This window comes from Vombatus ursinus, unplaced genomic scaffold, assembly GCF_900497805.2.
Source record: "Vombatus ursinus unplaced genomic scaffold, bare-nosed wombat genome assembly UNPS02014801.1, whole genome shotgun sequence".
Classification (NCBI taxonomy): Eukaryota; Metazoa; Chordata; class Mammalia; order Diprotodontia; family Vombatidae; genus Vombatus; species Vombatus ursinus.
The window spans coordinates 16,174,218-16,197,201 of record NW_020954579.1 but is presented as its reverse complement, the minus strand read 5'-3'; the positions used below and the strand labels follow the sequence as shown (position 1 = coordinate 16,197,201).

The 22,984-nt window shown below is 42.2% G+C and overlaps 1 protein-coding gene across 4 annotated transcripts in view; it reads left to right on the top strand.

The window, feature by feature from the left end:
* Window positions 1-22,645, top strand: part of RAB37 (RAB37, member RAS oncogene family) — an 83,015-nt gene extending 60,370 nt beyond the window's left edge. Inside the window, exons 2-10 of one of the 4 annotated variants that reach the window (XM_027873071.1) lie at window positions 9,399-9,509; window positions 15,834-15,944; window positions 17,356-17,397; window positions 18,095-18,161; window positions 18,290-18,342; window positions 19,690-19,755; window positions 20,914-20,970; window positions 21,061-21,137; window positions 21,328-22,645. In XM_027873071.1, the coding sequence (XP_027728872.1) occupies window positions 9,399-9,509; window positions 15,834-15,944; window positions 17,356-17,397; window positions 18,095-18,161; window positions 18,290-18,342; window positions 19,690-19,755; window positions 20,914-20,970; window positions 21,061-21,137; window positions 21,328-21,436 (693 nt within the window). In that variant the 3' untranslated portion in view covers window positions 21,437-22,645. Of the gene's footprint in view, window positions 1-9,398; window positions 9,510-12,358; window positions 12,629-15,833; window positions 15,945-17,355; window positions 17,398-18,094; window positions 18,162-18,289; window positions 18,343-19,689; window positions 19,756-20,913; window positions 20,971-21,060; window positions 21,138-21,327 lie in introns of those variants that run through there. The other 3 variants (XM_027873068.1, XM_027873069.1, XM_027873070.1) reach the window with 3 other exon arrangements.
* Window positions 22,646-22,984: the final 339 nt, after the last annotated feature.

Genomic DNA, 22,984 nt, shown 5'->3' with positions numbered 1-22,984 from the left:
AGATAACATTTTTTCTATTTTTCAATATTTTTATTTTGTCTTAATATCTCGCTCTTTTGTAGTCATTGATTTCTGTTTGGTTTATTCTAATTTTCAGACAGCCTGTCAGTTGGATAAGGTTCATCACTTTCTTTTCTAAGCTACCTGTTCTTTCAGTTCTTTTCTCCAGATCCTTTACTTCATTTATCTCTTGCTTCATTTCTTCTAGGCATTCAAGCAATCCTTGCAGAAACTTCATTATTCCATCTGAGTCTGATTACAGTTGTTATGAATGTATTCTCTCCAAGGCTGGCGTTTTCAATCTCTCTATACCTATTACAATTATTTGTAGTTGTCTGTATCTTCTTCTGTTTACTTAGTTCTGGAGCTGAGGCTTTGTACCAGAGCCAGGTTCTGCTGTGTTTTTGGGTGGGGTAGTCAGCCCTGCTGGGTCTCAACTTGGGTCACCTGGGCCCCTGCACTTAACTCCACTATTCCTCTGGATGTTTGAGGTTCAAAGCTCTGGGTCTTTAGTGCCCTTCACAGTTGTTCAGGGCATAATTCTAAGGATCTAGACCTTAGATCTTGGTCTAAGAAAGATGCACATATGCAGATAGGAGTTTTCAATAATTGATTAAAATGTTAAGTTCTTTTTATGCATTTAAATTAATTCATATAAATGTAATATTGAACATCAATTTGCACCTAGTACCCAGTATGGCTATCCTAGATTCAAGATTCTCTTGGGGGCCATATCCACACAAAACCATAGCTTAAGAGTTTGTATTAATGAGGTTATTTTTTCTCTAGTAAGCCAGAGGATAAGTCATTACAATAATCAGAGTTCTTAAGTCTTTCCAAGTTGTTCATCTTGCTTTTGGGGAAGATGGTCATTTGTTAAGACCTAAAGATGCCCAGTTACTCTGCAAACACCCCTAGTAAAGTTTTAAAATGCACCAATTAAAATGGAATGAGGAGCATCATTGGTAGTGTCCTCTATCCATCCCAGGGATGCACAAGACTGCCGTAATTCTAAAGAAACTCTGAAGTAGACAAAATGGTATGGGGATTAAAATTGTCCAATCTACAATAAAAGAGATTTGGGCAGAGTTCTGAACCAATGACACTTTATTGAAGGGTCCATGGTCCCCTCTAATGAAGTGGACCACAGATCTTCCTCATGATCTGAGATGCCCCCTTCTTCCAGGACCTTGTTTTCATAGAGTTTTCAAATATGCAAAAGAGGCATGGTAAAGTACAGAATCTCATTGGTTGATAGACCTTGCTCTTGAGGACCAAAAATGACATATTAGCAAGGAGGGGTATGTATCAAAAGTTGGATTTCCACTGACTAAGTGGTCATAAGATGATCATAAAATGGTCACCTGCTTGTGTTGGAGAAGAGAAAATAGGTCCAGAGGCACAGAAGTAAATTGGGGTCCTTTCCAAAGCATCAAGGCATGCCCCCATGCTGGGTTTGGACACGGAATTTGAGCAAAGAAGGATGGAGATATTTTTGCCAACAAGTAGCGAACATTACATTAAACTTTGAGGCCCACTATAAGGACCTATCTATCCCTAAATGATTTATGTAGAATATCCAACTGATAAATACTGATTGGAATACAGTAGGGGTCCAAAGGAATTATTTCTCACAATGGTGTGGTTGGAAAGTGTGACCCAGCAACAACTGCAGTGGGGTTCTAAGAACAACCCACCAAGAGGGATCCTGAAGCCCAGTAACAAGAGAAGGAAGCTAGACAGAGAACAACCCTGGGAGTGGTCCTAGAGCCCCATAGTAGGGAAGGTAGAGTTAGAAATACCCAATTCCAAAGTCAAGAAAGATAAGACTAGAGAAAATATTAGATTTGCCAAATAAGAGATCATGGGTAATGGCTATGCAAAAGAACTCCTAAGGTAAGTGTGGAAAGGAATGCAGAGAGAGGAAGCCATCCCCTAGAATGAAAGTATTCTGGAAAAAAGTCCCATCCCTACCTCCATTCCATGCTAGGCATGACTCTGCATTTTATGCCTGGCATGGCTCTCTTCCTACAGGTCCTTTTCTCTGCCTTTTGTTTAGACCCAAATACAGTTCTCTCTCTCTCTCTCTCTCTCTCTCTCTCTCTCTCTCTCTCTCTCTCTCTCTCTCTCTCTCTCCTTCTTCTTCTTCTTTTTTTAGGCAATTAGGGTTAAGTGACTTGCCCATGGTCACACAGCTAGTAAGTGTCAAGGGTTCGGTCTGAAGCCGGATTTGAAGTCAGGTCCTCCTGACTTCAGGGCTGGTGCTCTATCCAACGCAACACCTAGCCGCCCCACAATTCTTTATCTCTCTCTCTCTATACACACACACACACATGCATACATGCATGCACTTATGCACATGCACACACACTTACGCACATGTACACATACATACCTGTGCACATATTTGAAACACATTCCAAGATCTAAATCTACTGGCTTCTTCTTGAGTACCCTCTTACTCCTTTAGTGTTAGTGGTAGTGTCTCAGAAAATGCCAACTCAAAAAGAATTAGAAATTGAGGGGATATCCATCAATTGGTGAATGGCTGAACAAGCTGTGGTATATGATCATAATGAAATACTATTGTGTGAGAATAAATGATGAACAAGCTGATTTCAGAAAAGCCTCAAAAGACTTGCATGAATTGTTGCTGAGTGAAGTGAGCAGAACCAGGAGAATGTTGTACACAGCAACAATAATACTGTACAATGATCAACAATGAATGACTTAGCTCTTCTCAGCAATATAATGATCTGAGACAATTCCAAAGGACTCATGATGAGAAATGCTACCCACCTCCAGGGAAAGACCTGATGGAATCTAAATGCAGATTGAAGCATACTATTTTCACTTTCTTTATTTTTTTTCATATTTTTTTTCTTTTGGTCTGTTTCTACTTTCACAACATGACTTATATAGAAATATGTTTACAGGATTGCACATATATCACCAATGTCAAATTGCTTACCATCTTAGGGAGGGGAGAGGTGAGGGATGAAAGGAGAGAGAAAATTTGAAACTCAAAATGTTTTTAAAATGAATGTTAAAAATTGTGTAATTGGAAAAAATAAAATACTATTTAAAAAAAAAAAAGAAAATGCCAGTACAGATACATAGTATATGACCAATTCTAACACCTGCTCAGTATTGCCCACCTCCTAGAATTAGTGATTCTAGGATTCAAACCTCACATCCAGTTTTTCTGGCCAGGTCTATTGTCAGGGATTACTTGCCTTGGCCAAGCCCTAGAACCCATTCCCTAAGCACCTAGAAAAGAGTTGGCTCCAAGGGTCCACATCCAGGGGTCCTTTCTCACAACCCAGTATTTTTTTTTATAATTAATTTATTTATAGTTTTCAACATTCACTTCCGTAAGATTTTGAGTTTTGAATTTTCTGCCTCCTCTCCCTCCCCAAAACATCATGCAATCTGATATAGGCTCTACTTATACATTCATATTAAACATATTTTCACATTAATCATGATGTATAGAAGAATTAGAACTAATAGGAGGAACTATGAGAAAGAAGAAACAAGACAAAACAAGAAAAGAAAAGAAGAGCAAATAGTATGCTTCCATCTGCATTCAGACTCCAAAGTTCTTTCTCTGGATGTGGATAGCACTTTCCATCACAAGACTTTTGAAGTTGTCTTAGATCCTTGCATTGCTGAGAAGGGCTAAGTCTATCAAAATTAATCACCACACAACGTGGTTGTAACTATGTAGAGTGTTCTTCTGGTTCTACTCATTTCACTCAGCATCAATTCATATAAGTCTTTCTAGGTTTTTCTGATGTCTGTCTCCTCATTATTTCCTATAGCACAATAGTTTTACAGTATATTCATATACCACAACTTGTTCAGCCATCCCCCAATTGATGGACGTTCTTTCAATTTTCAATTCTTTGCCACCACAAAAAGAGCTGCTATAAATATTTTTGTACATGTGGGTCCTTTTCCCACTTTTATGATCTCTTTGGGATACTGACCTAGAAGTGGTTTTGCTGGATCAAAGGATGTGGATAGTTTTATAGCCCTTTGGGCATAGTTCCAAATTGTTCTCCAGAATGGTCAGATCAGTTCACAACTGCATCAACAATGCATTAGTGTTCCAATTTTTCCACTTCTTCTCCAACATTTATCATTTTCCTGTTTTGTCATGTTAGCCAATCTGAAAGGTATGATATGGTACCTCAGAGTTGTTTTGATTTGCATTTCTCTAGTCAATAGTGACTTAGAGCATTTTTTCATATGACTATAGATAGCTTTAACTTCTTCCTCTGAAAACTGCCTGTTCATATCTTTTGACATTTATCAATTGGGAATGACTTATATCTTTATAAATTCAACTCAGTTCTCTATATATTTTAGAAATGAGGCCTTTATCAGAGATGCTGGCTGTAAAAATTGTTTCACAGCTTTCTGCTTCCCTTCTAATCTTGGTCGCATTGGCTTTGTTTGTGCAAAAACTTTTCAATTTTAATATAATCAAAATTACTATAAATATTTTTGTACAAGTAGGTCTTTTCCCCTTTTTTGTCTCTTTGGAATATAGACCTAGTAGTGGTATTGCTAGATCAAATAATATGTACAGTTTGATTGCCTTTTGGGCATAGTTCCAAATTGCTCTCCAAAATGTTTCGTTCAGTTTACAACTCCACCAACTGTGAACTAGTGTCCCAATTTTCCCACTTCCCCTCCAACATTTATCATTTTCCTTTTCTGCCATATGAGCCAATCTGATAGGTATAAGGTGGTACCTCAGAGTTGTTTTCATCTGCATTTCTCTAATCAATAGTGATTTAGAACATTTTTTCATCTATAGATAACTTTGAAGAAAATCAGAAATTTTAAATGCTACAGTTACAGACCTAGAAATCAAGGAAGATTACATGAAGACTAAACAGTAAGCTGTTGCCAAAGTGGTACTCATACAAAATCATCTCTCCAACTATAAAAAAAGAACATAAAGAATTACTTTACAATTTTAAAAATTAGAAAATTGACAAATGAATAAACCAAACTCAGGTGTCACCAGTAGCTCAGCCCCTGCTTGCCCAAGGACTGAGGGCTCCTAAGGACTGCTTTCAATCCTGAGGGTACTGATTCCCCTAAGAAAGTGAATTCTTTTCTCTAGGTCTGCCCCCACCTCAGAGTAAAACTCCAGGAAAATCTCTAAAACAACTTAAATATGGCTCATGTTTAGGGTTTCCTAATATGTGGGTACCAGAGTTCCCTCTTAGTGCTTAGCAGAGTGCCTGGCACATAGTTGGTGGTAAATAGATATTTCTTCACTCCCACAAATTTACTCAGCATCAGATGAAGGTATCAGTTTTTTATTATCTCTACCAAAGAAACTGCATAAGATTCAGAAGGCACCATAAATAGATACAGGAAACATAAAAAAATAGTCACTTAACAGTTAACACATTAGACTCATCATACTGCCCTGGAAGGTGAAGATTGTGGGGCTGCTGAACAGATATTTCCCATTCACCTTATACCTGCACCATATAAGCAGCTCACGACCACATCACAATGAATGGCAAGGTCCAGCACTCCTGGCCCCTCACTGCATCACTTTAGTCCCCCAGCTGCAGGGTAATCAATTTGTTGGTCATTGCCTCTAAGAAACATGCTCTTAAGGAAATCTTTTCCTTCACTGACCACTGGGAAACCACTAGGGGTAGTCTGGTCCTAAACTCTCAAAGTGTTAACTTAAGATAAATTCAAGACTGGAAACATCCAATTTTTTTGGAGAACGGGCCACTGACTTTTGCTCAGAAAAGGAAACAGAAGGCTGAAGAAGGGATTGAGGACTAGTGTGGGAATTAAAATTGTCCCACCTACAAGAAAAGACTGAGGCAGAGCTCTGAGCCAATGACACTTTATTAAAGGGTCCATGGTCCCCTCTAATGAAGTGGATCTCAGATCTTTCTCACAATCTGAGATCCCTCCTTCTTCCAGGACCTTGTTTTCATAGGGTTTGAGACCCAAATATGCAAAAGAAGCATGATATAATACAGAATCTCATTGGTTGATAGACTTTGCTCTTGAGGGCCAAAAATGACATATCAGCAGGGGGGTCACAGGTTGGGAAGCACAGGGCACCTCCACTAAGTGGAGATAGTCACTTGCTCATGTTGGACAAGAGAGAGAGGTTCAGAGGTACAAAAATAAATGGAGGGACTTTACAAAGCATCAAGATATCCCACTCATGCTGGGTTTGGACATGGAATTTGAGCAAAGCAGGATGGATACATCTTTGTCAGCATTCTTGTGGTTGCTCAAGTGAGCCTCATAACTTGGTAAACAAGTAGTGAACATTATATTAAATTTTGAGGGCCACTATAAGAACCTATCTATCCCTAGTGATTTATGTAGACTATCCAACTGATTAATACTGATTGGAATACAGTATGGGTCCAAGTGAATTATTTCTCACACTCCAGTCTCAGGCTTACCTTGGCAAGCACATATATCCCAACATCATGTATTTTTGCTGCAAATTGCCATTGCTGCTGGAAGTTGAGCAGGAGAAACTGGATTTGACAACTATAGAGAAAGAAATGAATGAATGAAATTAGGTATATAATTATTTTAAACTATTCAAGGAACATTCATTAAAAAGATCGTATTCTATATCACAAAAGAAAGCAGGAATTTTAAACATTATATTTATAGATCTCTCTGCTCCTTGCTAAAAGCTATTTCGGAAGTCCAAAGGAGAGAAAGTGCAGACCACAAATAATTATCAAGCATTTTTTCATCAACTTTTATGTGCCTGGCACTTGGAATGTAAGTACAAAGAATGAAACAACTACTACTCACCAGGAGCTTATATTTGTATGATGAGACAGCAAGTACTTACATAGCATAAAAATAAAGTGAAAAACAAATAAATGCAAAGTATGCATATGTATACAAATATACACAAAATGAATGTAACATAAATATAAAGTGAATAAATACAAATATATACAAGGTAGTTAAATATAAGGTAGTTTGGTAGGGAGAGCAATACCAGTTGAGGGAAATAAAGGAAGACTTCATGCAGACGATGGTGCTTCCGCTCCATTTTATTTTGTTTTGTTTTTTAGCTCCATTTTAAAGGGTGAGAGGTTCTTTGAGGTGGTAGTGGTGGTGGTGGTGGTGGTGGTGGTGACTGTTTGTCCTTCATTCTGGAAGAGGACCATGACATCAAGAAGATGATGCCATGACTTGCAAGTGAATTGAATTTTAAGTGAGGGAGGGCTGTGCAAAGTCACCAGCCTCCCTTTCTCCTACTGAGCCATCTGGGTCCAGTGGCCAGATATACATCATGACTACTGGAGATGGCCCCAGATGCAGTGGAAGACATTGGCTTTTTGTTTTTGTTTTTGTTTTTTTGTTTTTTGTTTTTTGTTTTTTTTTAGGCAACTGGGGTTAAGTGACTTGCCCAGGGTCACACAGCCAGTAAGTGTCAAGTGTTTGGGCTAAGAGCCGGATTTGAACTCAGGTCCTCCTGACTTCAGGCCGGTGCTCTATCTACCATGCCACCTAGCTGCCCTCAAGACGTTGGCTTTTTAAAGCTAAGGACTTTAGGAGGTCTCAGTCTGATTCTGAGGTGGAGGTAAAGGAGTGCATTTCAGGCATAGGGGATTGCCACTGCAAAAGACCAGAGAGTGGAGACAGAGTGTCCTATGTGAGGAACAGAGAGAAGGACAGTTTGGCTGAATCAAAGAGTGCTAGAGGGGAAGTAACATCCAATGAGGCCTGAAATATAGATTAGTACCACGATGTGAAGGGCTTTAAAAACTGATGCTAGAGGCAATAGGAAACTATTGGAGTTGATTGAGTAGAGCAGTCACCTGGTTAGATCTATGTTTAGGGAAACTGACTTGGGAAGTGGTATGAAGATGGTACTAAAGTGGTGAGAGGCTTGAGGCGGGGTGACCAGTTAGAAGGTGATCCCAATAATCACATGAGAGGAGATGAAGCCGTGGACAAAGGCTGTAGGAGGGTAAGTGGAATGATCTCGTGGGACACACGAGATGTTGTGGAGACAGGAAAAGGCAGGCAAAGGCAGGGCTTGGCAACTGATTGAATGTGAGGGAAGACAGGAAGCAAGAAGTCAAGGATAATGCTAAGGTCATGCAACTGAAAGACCAGAAAGATGATAGTACCTGCGACAAAAATCAGGAAGTTTCAAAGAGGGCAGCTCCTTTTGACATCTCTCTGAATCTCAGTTAAAGATTCATAAGGAGGCAGATCTAGTCAATGGGGATCTAGTCAAAGATTGAACACATATCTAGTGGCTCCTTCTAATAAAGCCCTAATAAGGGCTTAACTTGATCTGTAATTTTCCTGATCAATTCAGATGAATCAGAGACCCTCATGATCAACCCCCATTATATAATCTAAGAAAAAAATGTATTCAATTAAAAAGAAAAATAAATTAGAAGAGAAAATTGCATTAATAAATAAAACAACTTTTCCCCCAAGACCAATAAAATTGATACACAATTAGCAAATAAAAGCACTGGATTCATAGTCAGAGGACCTGAATTTGAAAATCATTTCTGCTATTTATTACTTGTGTGAACTTAAACAAGTTGTTCAACCTCTCTGGACTTCAGTTTCCTCATCTTTAAAATGAGAATGTTGAACTAAATGACCTCTGAGGTCCATTTCAGTTCTAAACTTATGAGTTTATAATTCTATTATTACCAAGGAAATGAAGAAGGCTGTTATTTACAGTTCTATACCAATAAAACTGAAAATATAAAAGAAATAGTTGAATATTTAAAAAATACAAAATAATCAAATTGACAAAGGATATAAACAGCCTAAATAAGTCTGTTTCAGAAGAAAAAAATAGGTTAATAATGTACTGCTATGTAAAAAAGTGCCTGACTATATACATATATATATGTATATAGGCATAGGGGATTGCCACTGAAAAGACCAGAGACTGGAGACAGAGTGTCCTGTGTGAGGAACAGAGAGAACACTGGTTTGGCTGAATCAAAGAGTGCTAGAGGGGAAGTAATATCCAATGAGGCCTCTATAGTACACAAAATATTTCTGAAAATAGAGGAAAAATAATATTCTAATTTTTTTTACAAGTCAAATATCCCAAGCCTGGTAAAGATAAGGTAGAAAAAGAAAATAGATAAAAAGCTAACAGAATACAACAATGTATAGAAATAAGACCTCATCTATGGGCCTTTCAGAGTATGTAATGGAACATCAATAACCACCTGTTTGTTTAAATATTGGTAAATATGTATATTTCTGTGTGAATATGAGTCAGGGGCATAGGCATACAGAATTTGTACTCTCAATCATCGTTGCTTCATAGAAGACTGGATTGTATTCAATGTCCCTAATATTTCACCCTTGAATTCTTACAGACCATCCTGGTGGGAGATAGCGGTGTGGGGAAGACATCTCTACTGGTTCAGTTTGACCAGGGCAAGTTTATCCCAGGCTCCTTCTCAGCCACCGTGGGCATCGGATTCACAGTAAGCACTCACTAGCTGGCTATGCTCCAGGACCTCAGGCAGCAGCTCAACCTGGTGTTTGAGATTTTAAAAGGTCAGAATTTAGCATGGCCACATGAATTCCCATGGACCCATGAACCTTAGAAGGCAAGGGATTAAAATGTTTCTCAGTGCACTCCCCTACAGAACTTGACTATTAAGGACAATATGTTGCTTCTCAAACTGCAAGTCTATGGGAAGAAGGTTAACGGAGTAGGAACCTTACTCCTTTAAAATGTTTTCCTCTCTTTCAACTTCTAACCAGAGCTGTCCACAGTTTGTATCACACTCTCCCTAGAAAGTGTTTGGAGGTTTTCTTCTTTCTTCTTCATTGGATAGAAACAGGGAACTCTTCTCAGAATCACAGGGGTAGGAAAAGATCAAATGTGATTTCTGGCATATTCCCAGCTCTCCCTCTTAGACTCAGGTATGGGGTAAAAATCATTGACTAGCCTGATGCTAACAAAAGAATGGAACCAGGTGTACAAGGTTACAAAAATAGATCATAAGATGGAAGGAAAGGGATTGGGTTTTTTGGAGGTGATAGTACCAATTTTATATTTCTTTCATTGTCTCTTCATTGGGAGAAGAAGTTTGCTATAGGAATTTGAGTGGGGCACAGAGTCCACTATATCATCAAAAGGTTTGCCAGTTGGCTAGGGATTGAAGAATGAAGAGTACAGCATGGGTCATTTCCAAGCTGGAAGGAAGAGGGTTCTGGAACCAAAGATACCATTCTGTCTGGGTAGCATGAGGGAATAGAAACTAGCCCTAGGCTCTATACCTACTTCCCCAGAGTTGGCTCAGCTCTTTAGATTAATTAGATAAAGCATTTATTAAGTCTTTGTTATGTGTCAGGCTGATGCCAACTCCTTCAGAACTTATTACATTCTAAAGGAAGAAAGCTACTAATAAATAATGGAAGGTGGAAAGGAAGAGGAGGTTCCAAGTAGGGATTAACCCATCTAGGAGTAAGCCTCAGGGTTTAGTCACTTTGGGTGATGGGATGGGAGGGGGACTACCAAAGTGAAGCAGAAGAGAGAGTGAACAGGGAAGGAATTGAGCTTTGAAGTTAATTTACTTCCTAGCTATTTTTGTGACCCCAGTTGAGGTCACCAAGGGTCGGACATGACGGAAAACAACTCAACAAAAATTTCTGTGATACGTCGGACCTCTAGTACAGTTGATCCTTCTCCTTTGGGTTTGTGGTCAAAGAATCTGGGTACCTGTGGGCTGCTTGGCAAGCCAATTCCCTCTCTAGGTCTAAGTTTCTTCCTCTCAAGTTTCCTCATCTGTAAAATTAGAAGGTTGGACTAAATGACCTCTAGGGTCCTTTCCAGTTCCAAATCTATGATCCTATTTCCCTTCCCACACACATCCACACACACCCACACACACCAGGCAGTAGGGTTCTCACAATCCTCTCTTCAGATATTACCAAGATGATGTTCTTAATAATTCTTGCCTAGGGGGAAGCAGTGAGCTATAGGCAGTTGTATGTAGTACAAGGCTACAAATTGAGGCCCAACATACTTAAACGGCTGCTTGTTTGTCCTGTTTTTGGGACAAAGTACTTCAACCAGACCTTGCAGGGCTTGAGAGCTGTGGATTAGTGGAAGATCACAGGGATAGAATCTGAGTGCCAAGGAACCTCAGAGGCCATTTTTTTTTTTGTTCAGTCATTTTTCAGTTGTATCTGACTCTTCGGAATCCCATTTGTTTTTTTGTTTTGTTTTGTTTTGTTTTGTTGTCAGAAATACTGGAATTGTTTGCCATTTCCTTCTCCAGCTCATTTTACAGATGAAGAAACTGAGGCAAACTGGGTTAAGTGACTTGCCCAGAGTCACACAGCTAGTTAAAGGTCTGACTGAGGCCAAATTTGAACTCAAAAGGATGTCTGCCCGACTCCAGGCCCCTTGCTCTATCCACAATGTTCCAGTTCAACCCATAGCTTTGATAGGAATTTCCTGTACAATTTTTGAGAGGTAGTCCTCATCCAGACTGCCTGAAGACTTCCACTGATAAGGAATAATTATCTCCCTCTAGTCAAGCAGTGTTTCTTAACCTGGTATGAATTTAAAATAAAATTAAAAATAAAAAACCATTTCAATATTTGATTTCCTTTGTAATCCTATATACTTTGTGCATTTAAAAACATTTTTCTGGGAAGGAATCCATAGGCTCCACCAGATTGTCAAAAGGGTCCACGACACAAAAATAGTAAAGAATTCCTGCTCTGGTGAAAAGTGACTTTGGGAGAGCTGAACTTGTTAGGAAGTTACAGCAGTAGAATGAGGGAAAGCTGGGAGTGGGGGTGGGCAGGAGGAGAGGAGTGAACTGAATATGCAATTTCAGGCAAAGAAGCTAGTATGTGAGATTAGCAGAAACGTCGTAAAAAAAGAAAAAACAAACCAGAGACCGGAGTTAGAGCGCAGAGTAGATTCGCTCCACTTTTCAGAGTCGGACACCACGTGGTGCAGGAGGAGTTAGTGTGAAACCCAGCCCTTACCAGTGCCAGACTTGTCCTGGGCAGCGCTCTGTCGCCACCTGCTAGCCCTAAACCCCGTGGCAGCAATGAAGAGCTTGAGCTACCCAGTTGACCTGTAAAAGTAAACATTTCGCTGTAACTGATGGAGTCTTCAACTTCATTCTTCCCTCGAAGGATTGGTTCCTAGCCTCCTTGGCTTATGCCTTGATGGAGCAGTCCTTGGTTTGAGACTTGGCTAAAGAGTCACACCCCTGCTTGCCCCTTCGGCCCCTCCCTACCCTTGCATCCTCTAGTCCCTCCCCTCTGAGGGAACCGACAAAGAGTGGGGAGCTGCCCCGGGGAAGCTGGGGGCGGGGGTGGCCCCAGGAACCGATCCGGGAGAAGGATGCCTGGCCCACTTGCGGCCAGCCCCAGCGGGGAGTAGCGGGTCCAGGCACAGAAAGGGAGAGTGAAGCCTCGGGCGTGGCAGAGCGGGTTTTCTCCGTGGTCATCAGTCTGTGATAGCCTCTCAACCAGTGACATGAGGAGACCCTTTGGCACCACTGCTACCCCGGGTAGCGGGGCCCCGCAGCGCTTCTCGCCCAGCAGTCCAAGCTACGATCTCGCAGGCAAGGTTGGTGTGCCCTGTGGACTCTCACTGCTAGAACCCCAAGGCAAAGGCTCTGCCCCCTTCCTTAAGTCTTCCTCCCTCCCTCTTTTTGTGTCCTACCTGAATTGAGCCAATCCGGGCTCAGTTCCTAGCCCCATTTCGCTCCAGGCATCCCAGTTCTTCTAGGAGCTAAAGTAGTCTAGTTGCTGTTGGTGAAACTCCCCCCAGGATCCTCCCAACCTTCTTTGCCAGTTTTGTTTGCCCTCCCGGGCGAATGAATGGGATGGCAAAGGGAACCCAGGCTAGTGAACCTCCTTCCCACCCCTCACTCCCAATTGTTTGGCCCAGCTAGATTCGAGTGGACCTAGCACTCCTTCCTGGAATACTTGCAAATATCAAGAGTATCTTCAGTGGGAACCCCGTCCCTAGAAAGCCCCAATAACGTTTTTCCCAATCTATTAGTTCGAAGGAGTCGAGGGTTATGGGAATGGGGGGAGACGATTTGGAAGAAGGGTGCCCTGTCCCTAGGGGACAGGAGCTGCCCTGGTAAATGGGATCCGGATTTGGGGGGGAGGGAAAACCTTCAAAATTATCTAGTATGACTCATTTTACAAACGAAGAAACCGACTTAGTGAGGGGAAGTAACTTGGGCGTCTCAGTGCTAAGCACCACAGCCAATTTCTGAACCTTAGAGGTGTTTGGTCTCAAGATCCATTGCTGAGATACACCTTATTCATCATTTCCCAAGAGCTTCTTCAGTTAAAAATATCCTAAGATAGAGTCAAGTGGTGTGCTTTTCCCCGTTCGTCACCGGGTTCTTGAGCCTTTTCCTTTTCCTGTCTCCAGTTCACCATAATAGACTTCAATAAATAACCCTGGGCTAGTTAGTTAGAACCACTCTTTTTCTCTGGAGACATCTAATCTAAAACGACTGGCTTCATTTAACCTTTTCACTGGCCTGGAAGAGTTCAGTTATCCCTAGGTATTCGGAAAAAGATGATGGAAGAGTGAGTGCTCCCACTCAATCTATCAAATGAACAGACTTTTATTAAGCTCCAGCAATCTGCCTAGTACTTTGCTAGTTGTTAGGAAAATTTAAAAAATAGCCCTCATCCTCAATGAGCTTACAAAATGTACATATATAATATACAGTTAGTATACAAAATAAATCCCAGATAATTAGAGAGGGAGAGCTGTAGCAGGTCAGGGTGGGGTGTGGATCAGAAAAGGTTTACTGTACAAGGTGAGGCTTGAACTGAGTGATTTTTTTTTTGACTAGGCAATGGGGTTAAGTGACTTGCCCAGGGTCACAGAGCTAGTAAGTGTTATGTGTCTGAGGCCAGATTTGAACTCAGGTCCTCCTGAATCCATGTCCAGTGCTCTATCCACTGAGCCACCTAGCTGGCCCCCTCCAACTGAGTGATTCTAAGGCAGGGGTGGGGAACCTTCCACCTCTAGGCCACCTGTGGCCTTTAGGTCCTCGAGTGTGGTCCTTTGACTGAATCCAAACTTCACTTAAGGACCTAGAGGGCCACAGGTGGCCTCAAGTGGGAAGGTTCCCCACCCCTGTTTTAAGGTATTCCCATCGTGTGGAATACACAGTACAAAGGGAGAGCCTGGAGATAGAGTGTGGAGAGTAAGGAATAGCAAGAACATCATTTTAACTGAACTTTAATGTACTTGAAAGGAGTAATGTGTTAAGTCCCAGTTGTGCTCTATTATGGATCCTTTGGGAAACATGGTAAATATTTGGGCATTGCAACTTCTTCTGTGTGACCTTGGAAAAGAACCCTGCCTCTCTCCAAGAAGCCTGCCTTGATGCCCATTCCAGAGCACTCCACCAGAAAACATTCCATTCCTCAGGAGCAGATATATATAGAGTCCTAAAGTCTTGGTTTGGGCCATTCAGAAGGAAAGTATTCAATTTGCCCTCCCAAAGCCCTAGTGCCTACTGTTGTGGTGGGAAATGAGCTTCCCAACGGCTCACACATGGGGGTTTTAACATGTCTGTTGAATCAAAAACTTAATTGGATTAGGGAAGGGGAGGAAAAATGCTAATGCCCAATGTCCTGGGAGGTAAGTGAGCCCCAGAATCTAGATTGATAACAGAGCAGAGGTCCCTAGTTCACCTGATGGTCTAAGAAGATGGAGATGCTGGGCAGCCTGTTTATATTTGTATTTAGTGGAATTTGCCTGATTGGGAGGGTAATTAGTATGACAAGTAAAACATACAGGCAGCTACCACTCCTCCCTCCCCATAACTGGAGTTAGGGATTCCAGAGACCTGAGAGACTAGGAATAGGCAACTAGGGTGCATGTATTCCCTTATCTACCCTCTCCTTCCACCCCAGGGGTAAACTGCTCAACCAGATTGTTAGCCAATCCCTCTCTACTGGCTTGTAGATACAGAATATTTGCACTGGAAAAGACCTTATCAAGCATTTAGTCCAGGGACTCATTTTGCAGATAAGGAAATACATCCCGCAGATGTCATCCACCTTGCCCAAAGTTCCACAGTTTTTCAGTAGTAGAGCCAATACTAGGACCCAGATTCAGGAGGAGAAAGTGAGGCTGGTGAGTTTGCACAGCCCTCCCTCACTTAAATTCAGTTCACTTGAATGTCAAGGCATCGCCTTCCTGAAGTCATGATCCTCTTCAAGAACAAACAACAAATAGCAACTTTCCACCACACCATGTTTTGTGTGTGCTCCCCTCTCATCATTAATCCAGGAAGTAGAGTTCAGGACAGATTGGGAGGAATGGTTATGATAAATAACTATCTCCCAAGTGCTGATTAGAAAGGCATGGGGGTGGGGCTGGGTAGAAGCCAACAGGGCTCCACATTCCATGAGAATCTCTACTACTACGTATCTGGCAAGTGGTCATCCAGGCTTTGTGTGTTTGAAGACCTCCAATGAAGGAGAATTCTCTCTCTCCCAAAGCTGCCAATTCTAATTATTAGGAAGTTTTTCATGAAATCAAGACCAACTTTGCCTTTTTTCCCCTTCAATTTATGCCTACTTCACCTTATTCTGCTCTCTGGAACCTAGCAAAACAATTCCCTTCCTTCTATCTTCCCCTCTATATCCCACAGCCTCTTACTGACATACTCCCCCAATCAATCAATAAGCAATTAATGAGCACCTACTACTTTACATTCCCTCCCTTTCATTCACTAGCTCTTTTGACCTGCCTAACCCTATTAACCCAACTCTGCCTCATCTCCTAGGTAATGCTGTTGGGAGACTCAGGCGTTGGGAAAACCTGTTTCCTGATCCATTTCAAAGACGGGGCTTTCCTGTCCAAGACCTTCATAGCCACTGTCGGCATAGACTTTCGGGTGAGGTGGCTGTGGGCTCCTTCAGACAGGTGGGGCCTTGGGGCTACAGCTCATGGCCAGTGGGGTCATTATCCTCCTTCCTTCCATCCATGTCTGTTGAGGGTTCGCACAGAATATCTCTGCATTCGAATTCTTATGCTCTCATTGCTTAGTGGACTTAAGGGAACTGTACAATCCCTCAGTTTTGTTCTAGCCAGGGAAACCTAAAAACAATGATCGTAACATTTACCTGTTGGGGATAGCAAGGAAAAGAATGATTCTTCCTCTCTCCTTTTGGTTGGAATGTCATCTTCTTTGTTTTATCTTTCCCGTTGCCCTCCGGAGAGAATGCTTCCCAATTCCCTCAACTAGTCAATTCTTCATTAGTTTGCAATGTACAAATACCTATACTAGACATTAGGATAAAGAACAGACATAGTCTCTTACCACATAGAACTTGTAGTCTTAATAGGATTAGACATTGTGGAAAAGCCATTGGACATTACATGGTCCATAATTTCTCTGGGTTCTTCTGTGGAAAAGGGTCTAAAGGAACTTCGAAGACTTCCTCTCTTGGTTCAGCCATCTTGCCATCAGTCCCAGGAGTGATTTCTTCAGCAAGACTGGGAGGAATCAACATTTGTGTTTGCCCCAGCCCAGGGATATGAGATGGTTGGGGCATTGGACTCAGACCCCAAGCCACTCTGTTATATAAGCATAAAGAACTGAGAGTCTAGTTAGAAGGAAAGTATTATTAGAGGTCTTCAGTCATGGGAAATTTGGATGGGTGATAGCTGGAGCAGGGTAATAGTTCCAGGACAGTAGCTCTGTCCCCTCCTCTTTATTTAGATACCTGGATCCTAGGCTAAGCTGGCCCAGCCATCAAGTGGCAATTCCACATCAAAGTCCACAGGCTAGACCTTTGGAAGGTCTTTAGGACTGTCTTTAGGAGACAGTCATGATGATATCAATAAACATTTACTAAGTTACTACTATATGCAAAATACTATGACAAAACTGAATATTTTCTGGCATGGCAGACATGGAGTGGAGAAAGGATAAGGAGAGTCCTGGCTGTTGATTCTCATCAAGAATTAGGACTCACCCTTTCAACTACACTATGCTTCAGTCCATACTCCATCAACCCAATCCCAAGGTGAAGCAAAGAACAGGGGAGAGGAGGTTAGGGGAAGAAATGGCTAGGATAGGGATAGCTGAGAGCCAGTTCTAACCCTTCTATTCTTCGGGACCTTCCTACTTCCATGGGTGGGTTTGACCACACAAGTGATAGTAGGTCTTTCCAAATCTCTAAGCTCCCTCGAGAGGGTCAGGGTATGAGATCCCTCTAAGGATGGTATGCTAAAAGATGAGGAACTTGAGTACCCCAAACCTTCCAGTTTCCCTCCACCCTTATTATCTACTTCTTTTTTAGAATAAGGTGGTGACCGTGGATGGTATGAAAGTAAAACTACAGGTAAGTTGAGGGACTGGGGTTGGGGAATGGGGGATGGAAAGAGAAGAGGGAATGATCAGTCTGCCTATGCTGATAAGGACTTAGCCACAGGAGGCCTGTCAAGGGCTGTGGTTATGTTCTGTTTGGGGTAACTTCCTGTGGGGCCCTAGAGAGGGAGGAAGTTGCTCTTGTCTATATAGAAATAACAGCTTTCAAGCTCCCTGGCTTCTATTATAGGTTTTTCTCAATTTAAGGTTTCTCTTTCCAGCCCTGTCCCAGGCAGGGCCTTTGAACAAATATTTTAGAAGCTTTGCATGTCCAGTCTTCCTTTTCACTTTAGAAGTGGCTTCTTCCTCCCATGCTGAGGGAACATCTTATGCTGACTCTTTGCCTCCCTCCCCCACTATTTGAGGTTAGGGTGAGATGATTTCCTGAGAAGGAGCCTGGAAAATTCCAGGAGGTCAGATTATTAGGCAGTCAGTGTCCAAGGACTCTGGACAAGTATTTTCCTCCTTCTCACTAGAAAGGACAGGGTCCATCCCAGGCTACCAGAAACATGCCCTACTACACTTAAGGAATTCCACCTTGTACCATGCACAGTGCAAGAGGGACCCAGTCTTTTCCCTTTATCTCACTTACTTCAAAGAGTTTTCTTTTCCCTAGAGTGGCTGATTTTCCTCTCTCTGCTTCTTAGTGCTGATTTTCTGTCTCTTCTTAGATTTGGGACACAGCAGGGCAGGAACGATTCCGAAGTGTCACCCACGCCTATTACCGGGATGCCCAAGGTAGGTCTCTAACCTCTCCCCAAAGGCTCTGTGTCCTATGCCCTTCCCCACAGTTCCCAGATCCTTTTTCCTCCTACCACCAACAGCAGAGCCCCCAAATTCCCACTGTGCTTTTTCTCGCCTTCTAGCCCTGCTCCTACTCTATGATATCACCAACAAATCTTCCTTTGACAATATTCGGGTAAGTCCCTCCCTTTCTGTGGCTCCCCCAGATAGCACCCAAGGCCAGGACTCCCTCCCCACCATGACTCCCTGCCCTGGGAGCAAAACTACTTTCTTAAAGCACTTGGGTTGATGAGTCAGAAACAGATAACTGCCCTTTTGTGTTTTATTAGCAAATAAGCTGAAGTCTGTAAGAAGCCTACAGCCTCTGATGGGCCCTGTAAACGATTCTGAACATAGCTCACATACACATTTCATATAAAAGGACATAGAAACAACTTCAGGCTCCACCTGAGTTACCAATTAGGGACCCAGTCCATTGGGACTACCGGTGCCAGTTGTGATGGTCTCTTTAGAAGTTGAGCTAGGATAAGTATGTAAGCTGGGTGGGTGGAGAATAAAAAGAAGGCAAGAAGAGAGGTTATGCTCCTCAAAGAACCAAACCCAAAATACTGCCAACTGTTTACTGTGTGCAGAGAAGTACTATACTAAATATTGTGAGAGTTTCAAAGGAGAGGCATAAGACAAGAGTCTCTTAGGGAACTTATAACGCAATGGGGAGATACACAAACTTTTCAGAGAAAAGAGAGAGTGCTATGGTTTGGGCAGTTAGGGAAAGAAGGCCTCACAGGCAAAGGGCTGGACATTAAAATAAGGATTCCAACACAGAGAACTGGTATGAGGTCCCCTCTGAGGTTCCATTCCTACTATTCTGCAACATTTATCTTGCATGTCTTGCCTGTGCATATATTTACATGTATACATACTTATAAACATGCATGTGCATACACATGCATATATGTATGCATATGTATTTGTGTATATATATACATACACACACACATATATAGATATATAGAAAATGTTATGTATATAATCTATATATATAGAAAACATTCCATTGGAATGTAACCTTATTGGGGTCAGGGACCGTTTTTGTTTTATTTTTGAATCACCAGTGCCTGGCACAGGATAAGCTTATTATGTATTGTGATATATAATAATAAAAGCTTATTTATTAAGTAATTGATTGATGGATTAATTGATGAGTTTGGTTGAGGGAGAAGTAGAAAGGCTGAGATACAGGAGACAGATGTACTTATTTTCTCTTAGTAGAACTTAAGGACTATTTTATTTTTATCATTGTATCTCCCCAGACTAGATACTTAGTAAATGATTATTAATTTGAATTAACTGTGACCAATGAAATGAGTCAGTACAAAGGAAACAGCTGATAGGAAGTGAAGTGGGGACTGGGAAAGGGTAGAGCATTGATTGGGGTAGATGGGGATCTTCTCAGGATGGAAGTCCTGCCATCTAATCAGGTTCCTTTTTTCTCCACTAACTCATCCACCCTCTCCTATAGGCCTGGCTAACTGAGATACACGAGTATGCTCAAAAGGATGTGGTGATCATGTTGCTAGGCAACAAGGTATGTATTGCTTCTGGGCCAATTACCTCACTAAAATAACCCTCCACCCTCCTTCAGTGTCACAAACTACCTCCTCTATTTAAAAAAATAGTTATTCAAATCTTTTTTTATATTACTTACATCTTCTTTCTCCCTGAGTGATAAAAAAAAGAATAAAGGAAGACTTTTATAAAGTTTAATAATACTAGTTAATATCTCAAAAATGTATTTTACAACATAGCCCCCCAGTTTTCTGTGGAGAAGAATGGAGGTATTTTCTCCTATCTTTTCTTCAAAAGACTTCATATGGCATAGTGGATAGAGTGCTGAACATTCACTTGGGAAAAACTGAGTTCAAATGCTACCTCAGACACTAAATGACCATGAGCAAGTCATTTAACCTTTCTTAACCTCAATTCCCTCATCTCTAAAATGTGGGAGTTGGGGAGGAAGCTTGGCCATTACTTTAACAGTATTTAGTTTTGGTTTTGATTTATTAAAATAAATCAATAATTTGTTTATTGTCCCCAGTATATCTTTATTTTATTAACTCTGTCCCAATTACATGTAACAATTTTTTAAAAATTCATTTTAAAAAATTTTGAGTTCCAAATTCTCTCCTTCCCTCTCCTACTTACCTCCTCTATTAAAAAAAAAAAATCTATGAGATCTACAAAGGCATAGGGAATTTTTGTATGTGGTGGAGGAAGGTGGCATCTTTGGCTCCTCTCTTCTATACACTCCCACATTTCCTCCCCTCTGGGTTCAAACCTTTCTGGTTAGGAGATGGAGTCATCCTTACGTCCATGTCCTTTCCGTAGTGGAGTTAGGTTTAAGGACTGAGGCTGGGAACAGTTGACTGATCCCCTTCTGGGATGGACTCCCAAATCCTTGGCTATAATGGGACCTGATGGCATGAACCAGAGTCTTCATCATCTTGGGTTAATACTTCTGGGATCTAGAAGTCTGTTATGCCTCAGCCATAGGTCCTCCTAGTACTTGGCTCTAACCACATCTCCTTGGCATTGTCTGCAGTCAATCAACCGTTCCTGAGGCTCACAGGCAACCAGCAGAGGGCAGGCAGGGTCCACGGTCTGGGCAGGGAGAGGCTTGGGCTCTGGCGGGAGGAGGGTAGAGAGAAGATATCCCTCTCCAGAGTGATGGGTGTGGATTTTGCAGGCGGATGTGAGCAGAGAAAGGGTAGTCCGATCAGAAGATGGAGAGACATTGGCCAGAGTAAGTGATTGCCCATGGGATAAAGAGAGGGTTGAGGAAGGGACTGACCAGGGGGAACAGCAGATCCTGAAGATACTTTCTACTTGACAGGAATATGGTGTGCCTTTCATGGAAACCAGTGCTAAGACGGGCATGAATGTGGAGCTAGCCTTTTTGGCTATTGCCAGGTCAGTCCATGGGACAGGGGAGGGTCCTTTCTTGGGAAGCGTGGATGGGAGAAGGAGAAAGATTGTCACTACCGCCACCATCGGCAAGAGTAAAGGAATGCCCCAGAACCTGAGGGACCCATCATTTCTGAGCCTAGGGGACGAGGGGGACTCTTTTTGGAAATGCAATCTCAACCCTGGCCTCTTTCAGGGAGCTGAAGCACCGAGCTGGGCAACAACAGGCAAATGAGCCCAGCTTCCAGATTCATGACTATGTGGAATCCCAGAAGAAACAGCCTAACTGCTGCCCATTTGTGTGAGAGAAGAGGGGCAGAAGGAGCCTGGGGAGAATGAACCACTGGGTTTAGGGCTGTTCCCCACCTCCAGACTGAACTCTTAAACATCTTGAGTACTCCAGTGGGGCAACGAGTCCCCCAACTGAAAAAAAAAAGTCACAAAGGGCAGAAGCATAAGGAATGCCAAAGAAATAAGTTGCACATACACAACATCCCATCACTGCTTTTCCCCAGGAGGGACCTAGACTCCTGCATCAGGCTTACCCCAGGTTTCTCTGCTTCCCTTCTCCCAGTGATTACAGTTTGTGGGTCTCTAGCATGGGACTGGCCATTTGAGGACCAAAGATACTTTTAAGTTAAATTTTGTTCTGGTACCACAATAGTGAAAACATTGGAAAAATAGAAAACCCGGTTCCCCCAGAGAAAGGAGCTAATAATCTCCCTATTGCCTTTCAGTTCAGGGGCCTTCCATCTGAACTGCTCTGGTAAAGCCCCCCAGCCAACTCTTAACTATAGGAACTGTGACTTTGTTCTAGCTCACCAGGAGATCCCAGAAAAGGGCAATTAGTGGCTACTGTGCCCCCCTACCAGATTTCAGCTCATGAGAGACAGGCAACCTTTGTACTTTTTGTTTCTCAGAGGCTCAGGGACCACAATAACCACTGAATCACTGTGGTCTGACCTGAAGTATGATTCCCAAGTATAGAAAGTCAATGAGTGAAAACCTCAGGAGAGTATAGGTGTGAGGGTGTGAATTGGGTTTCTGTGTGTATGTGTGTGTGTGTGTGTATGTAAGAAAAGGAAGAAGTTGCACAGGTTCAGCTGGCTTTGTCTACCTTCTTTCCCTAGATCCCCATTGGACAATAAACCAACTCACTCCTGATGTCCTTCTCCCCCTCTTGACCTCCCCTCCCGCCCCCAATCTGAGGCACTTGATAAAAGAGATTCTGGGCTCCCTTGCTAAAGAGCTTCAAGAGAGTATCTATGCTGGGGAGTTCCATCCTAGGCAAGGACTTCAGTGTCGGTGAGCAGCTGAGAGTCAGACCAAGGATTTTCTCTTCTTGACCCAAGGCTTTTGGTAAATGTTCAACTTCAACATATAGCTTCTTAGAGTAATTTTAGTATTTCTCTTGGATGAGGAGGGGGAAGTGAGGAAGTTCTCCCTCCCTCTCTTTTTTAAACATTTAAAAAAATTTGAGGGGGTAGGCAATCAAGGTTAAATCACTTGCCCAGGGTCACACAACTAGTAAGTGTCTAAGGCTGGATTTGAATAGAGGGCCTCCTGACTCCACGGCTACTGCTCTATCTATCCACTGGGCCACCTAGCTGCCCCTCCTCCCTACCTTTCATCTCTTCCTTTCTTGAGGATTGGGCCCTAGCTGGCCTTCACCCAGACTGTCAATCTCCCTACCACATTCAGGTTGTTCTAGGAGAAACTCCAGGGCTTTGACCCAGATAAAGCAGAATGATTGTTTTGTTTTGTTTTTCTTTTTCTGAGTAAGTTACCTGTATGGAGCCAGATCATCATGGTTAGGGCCTTGGGAGGGTACCCAAGTGATTGTTTTCCCAAAG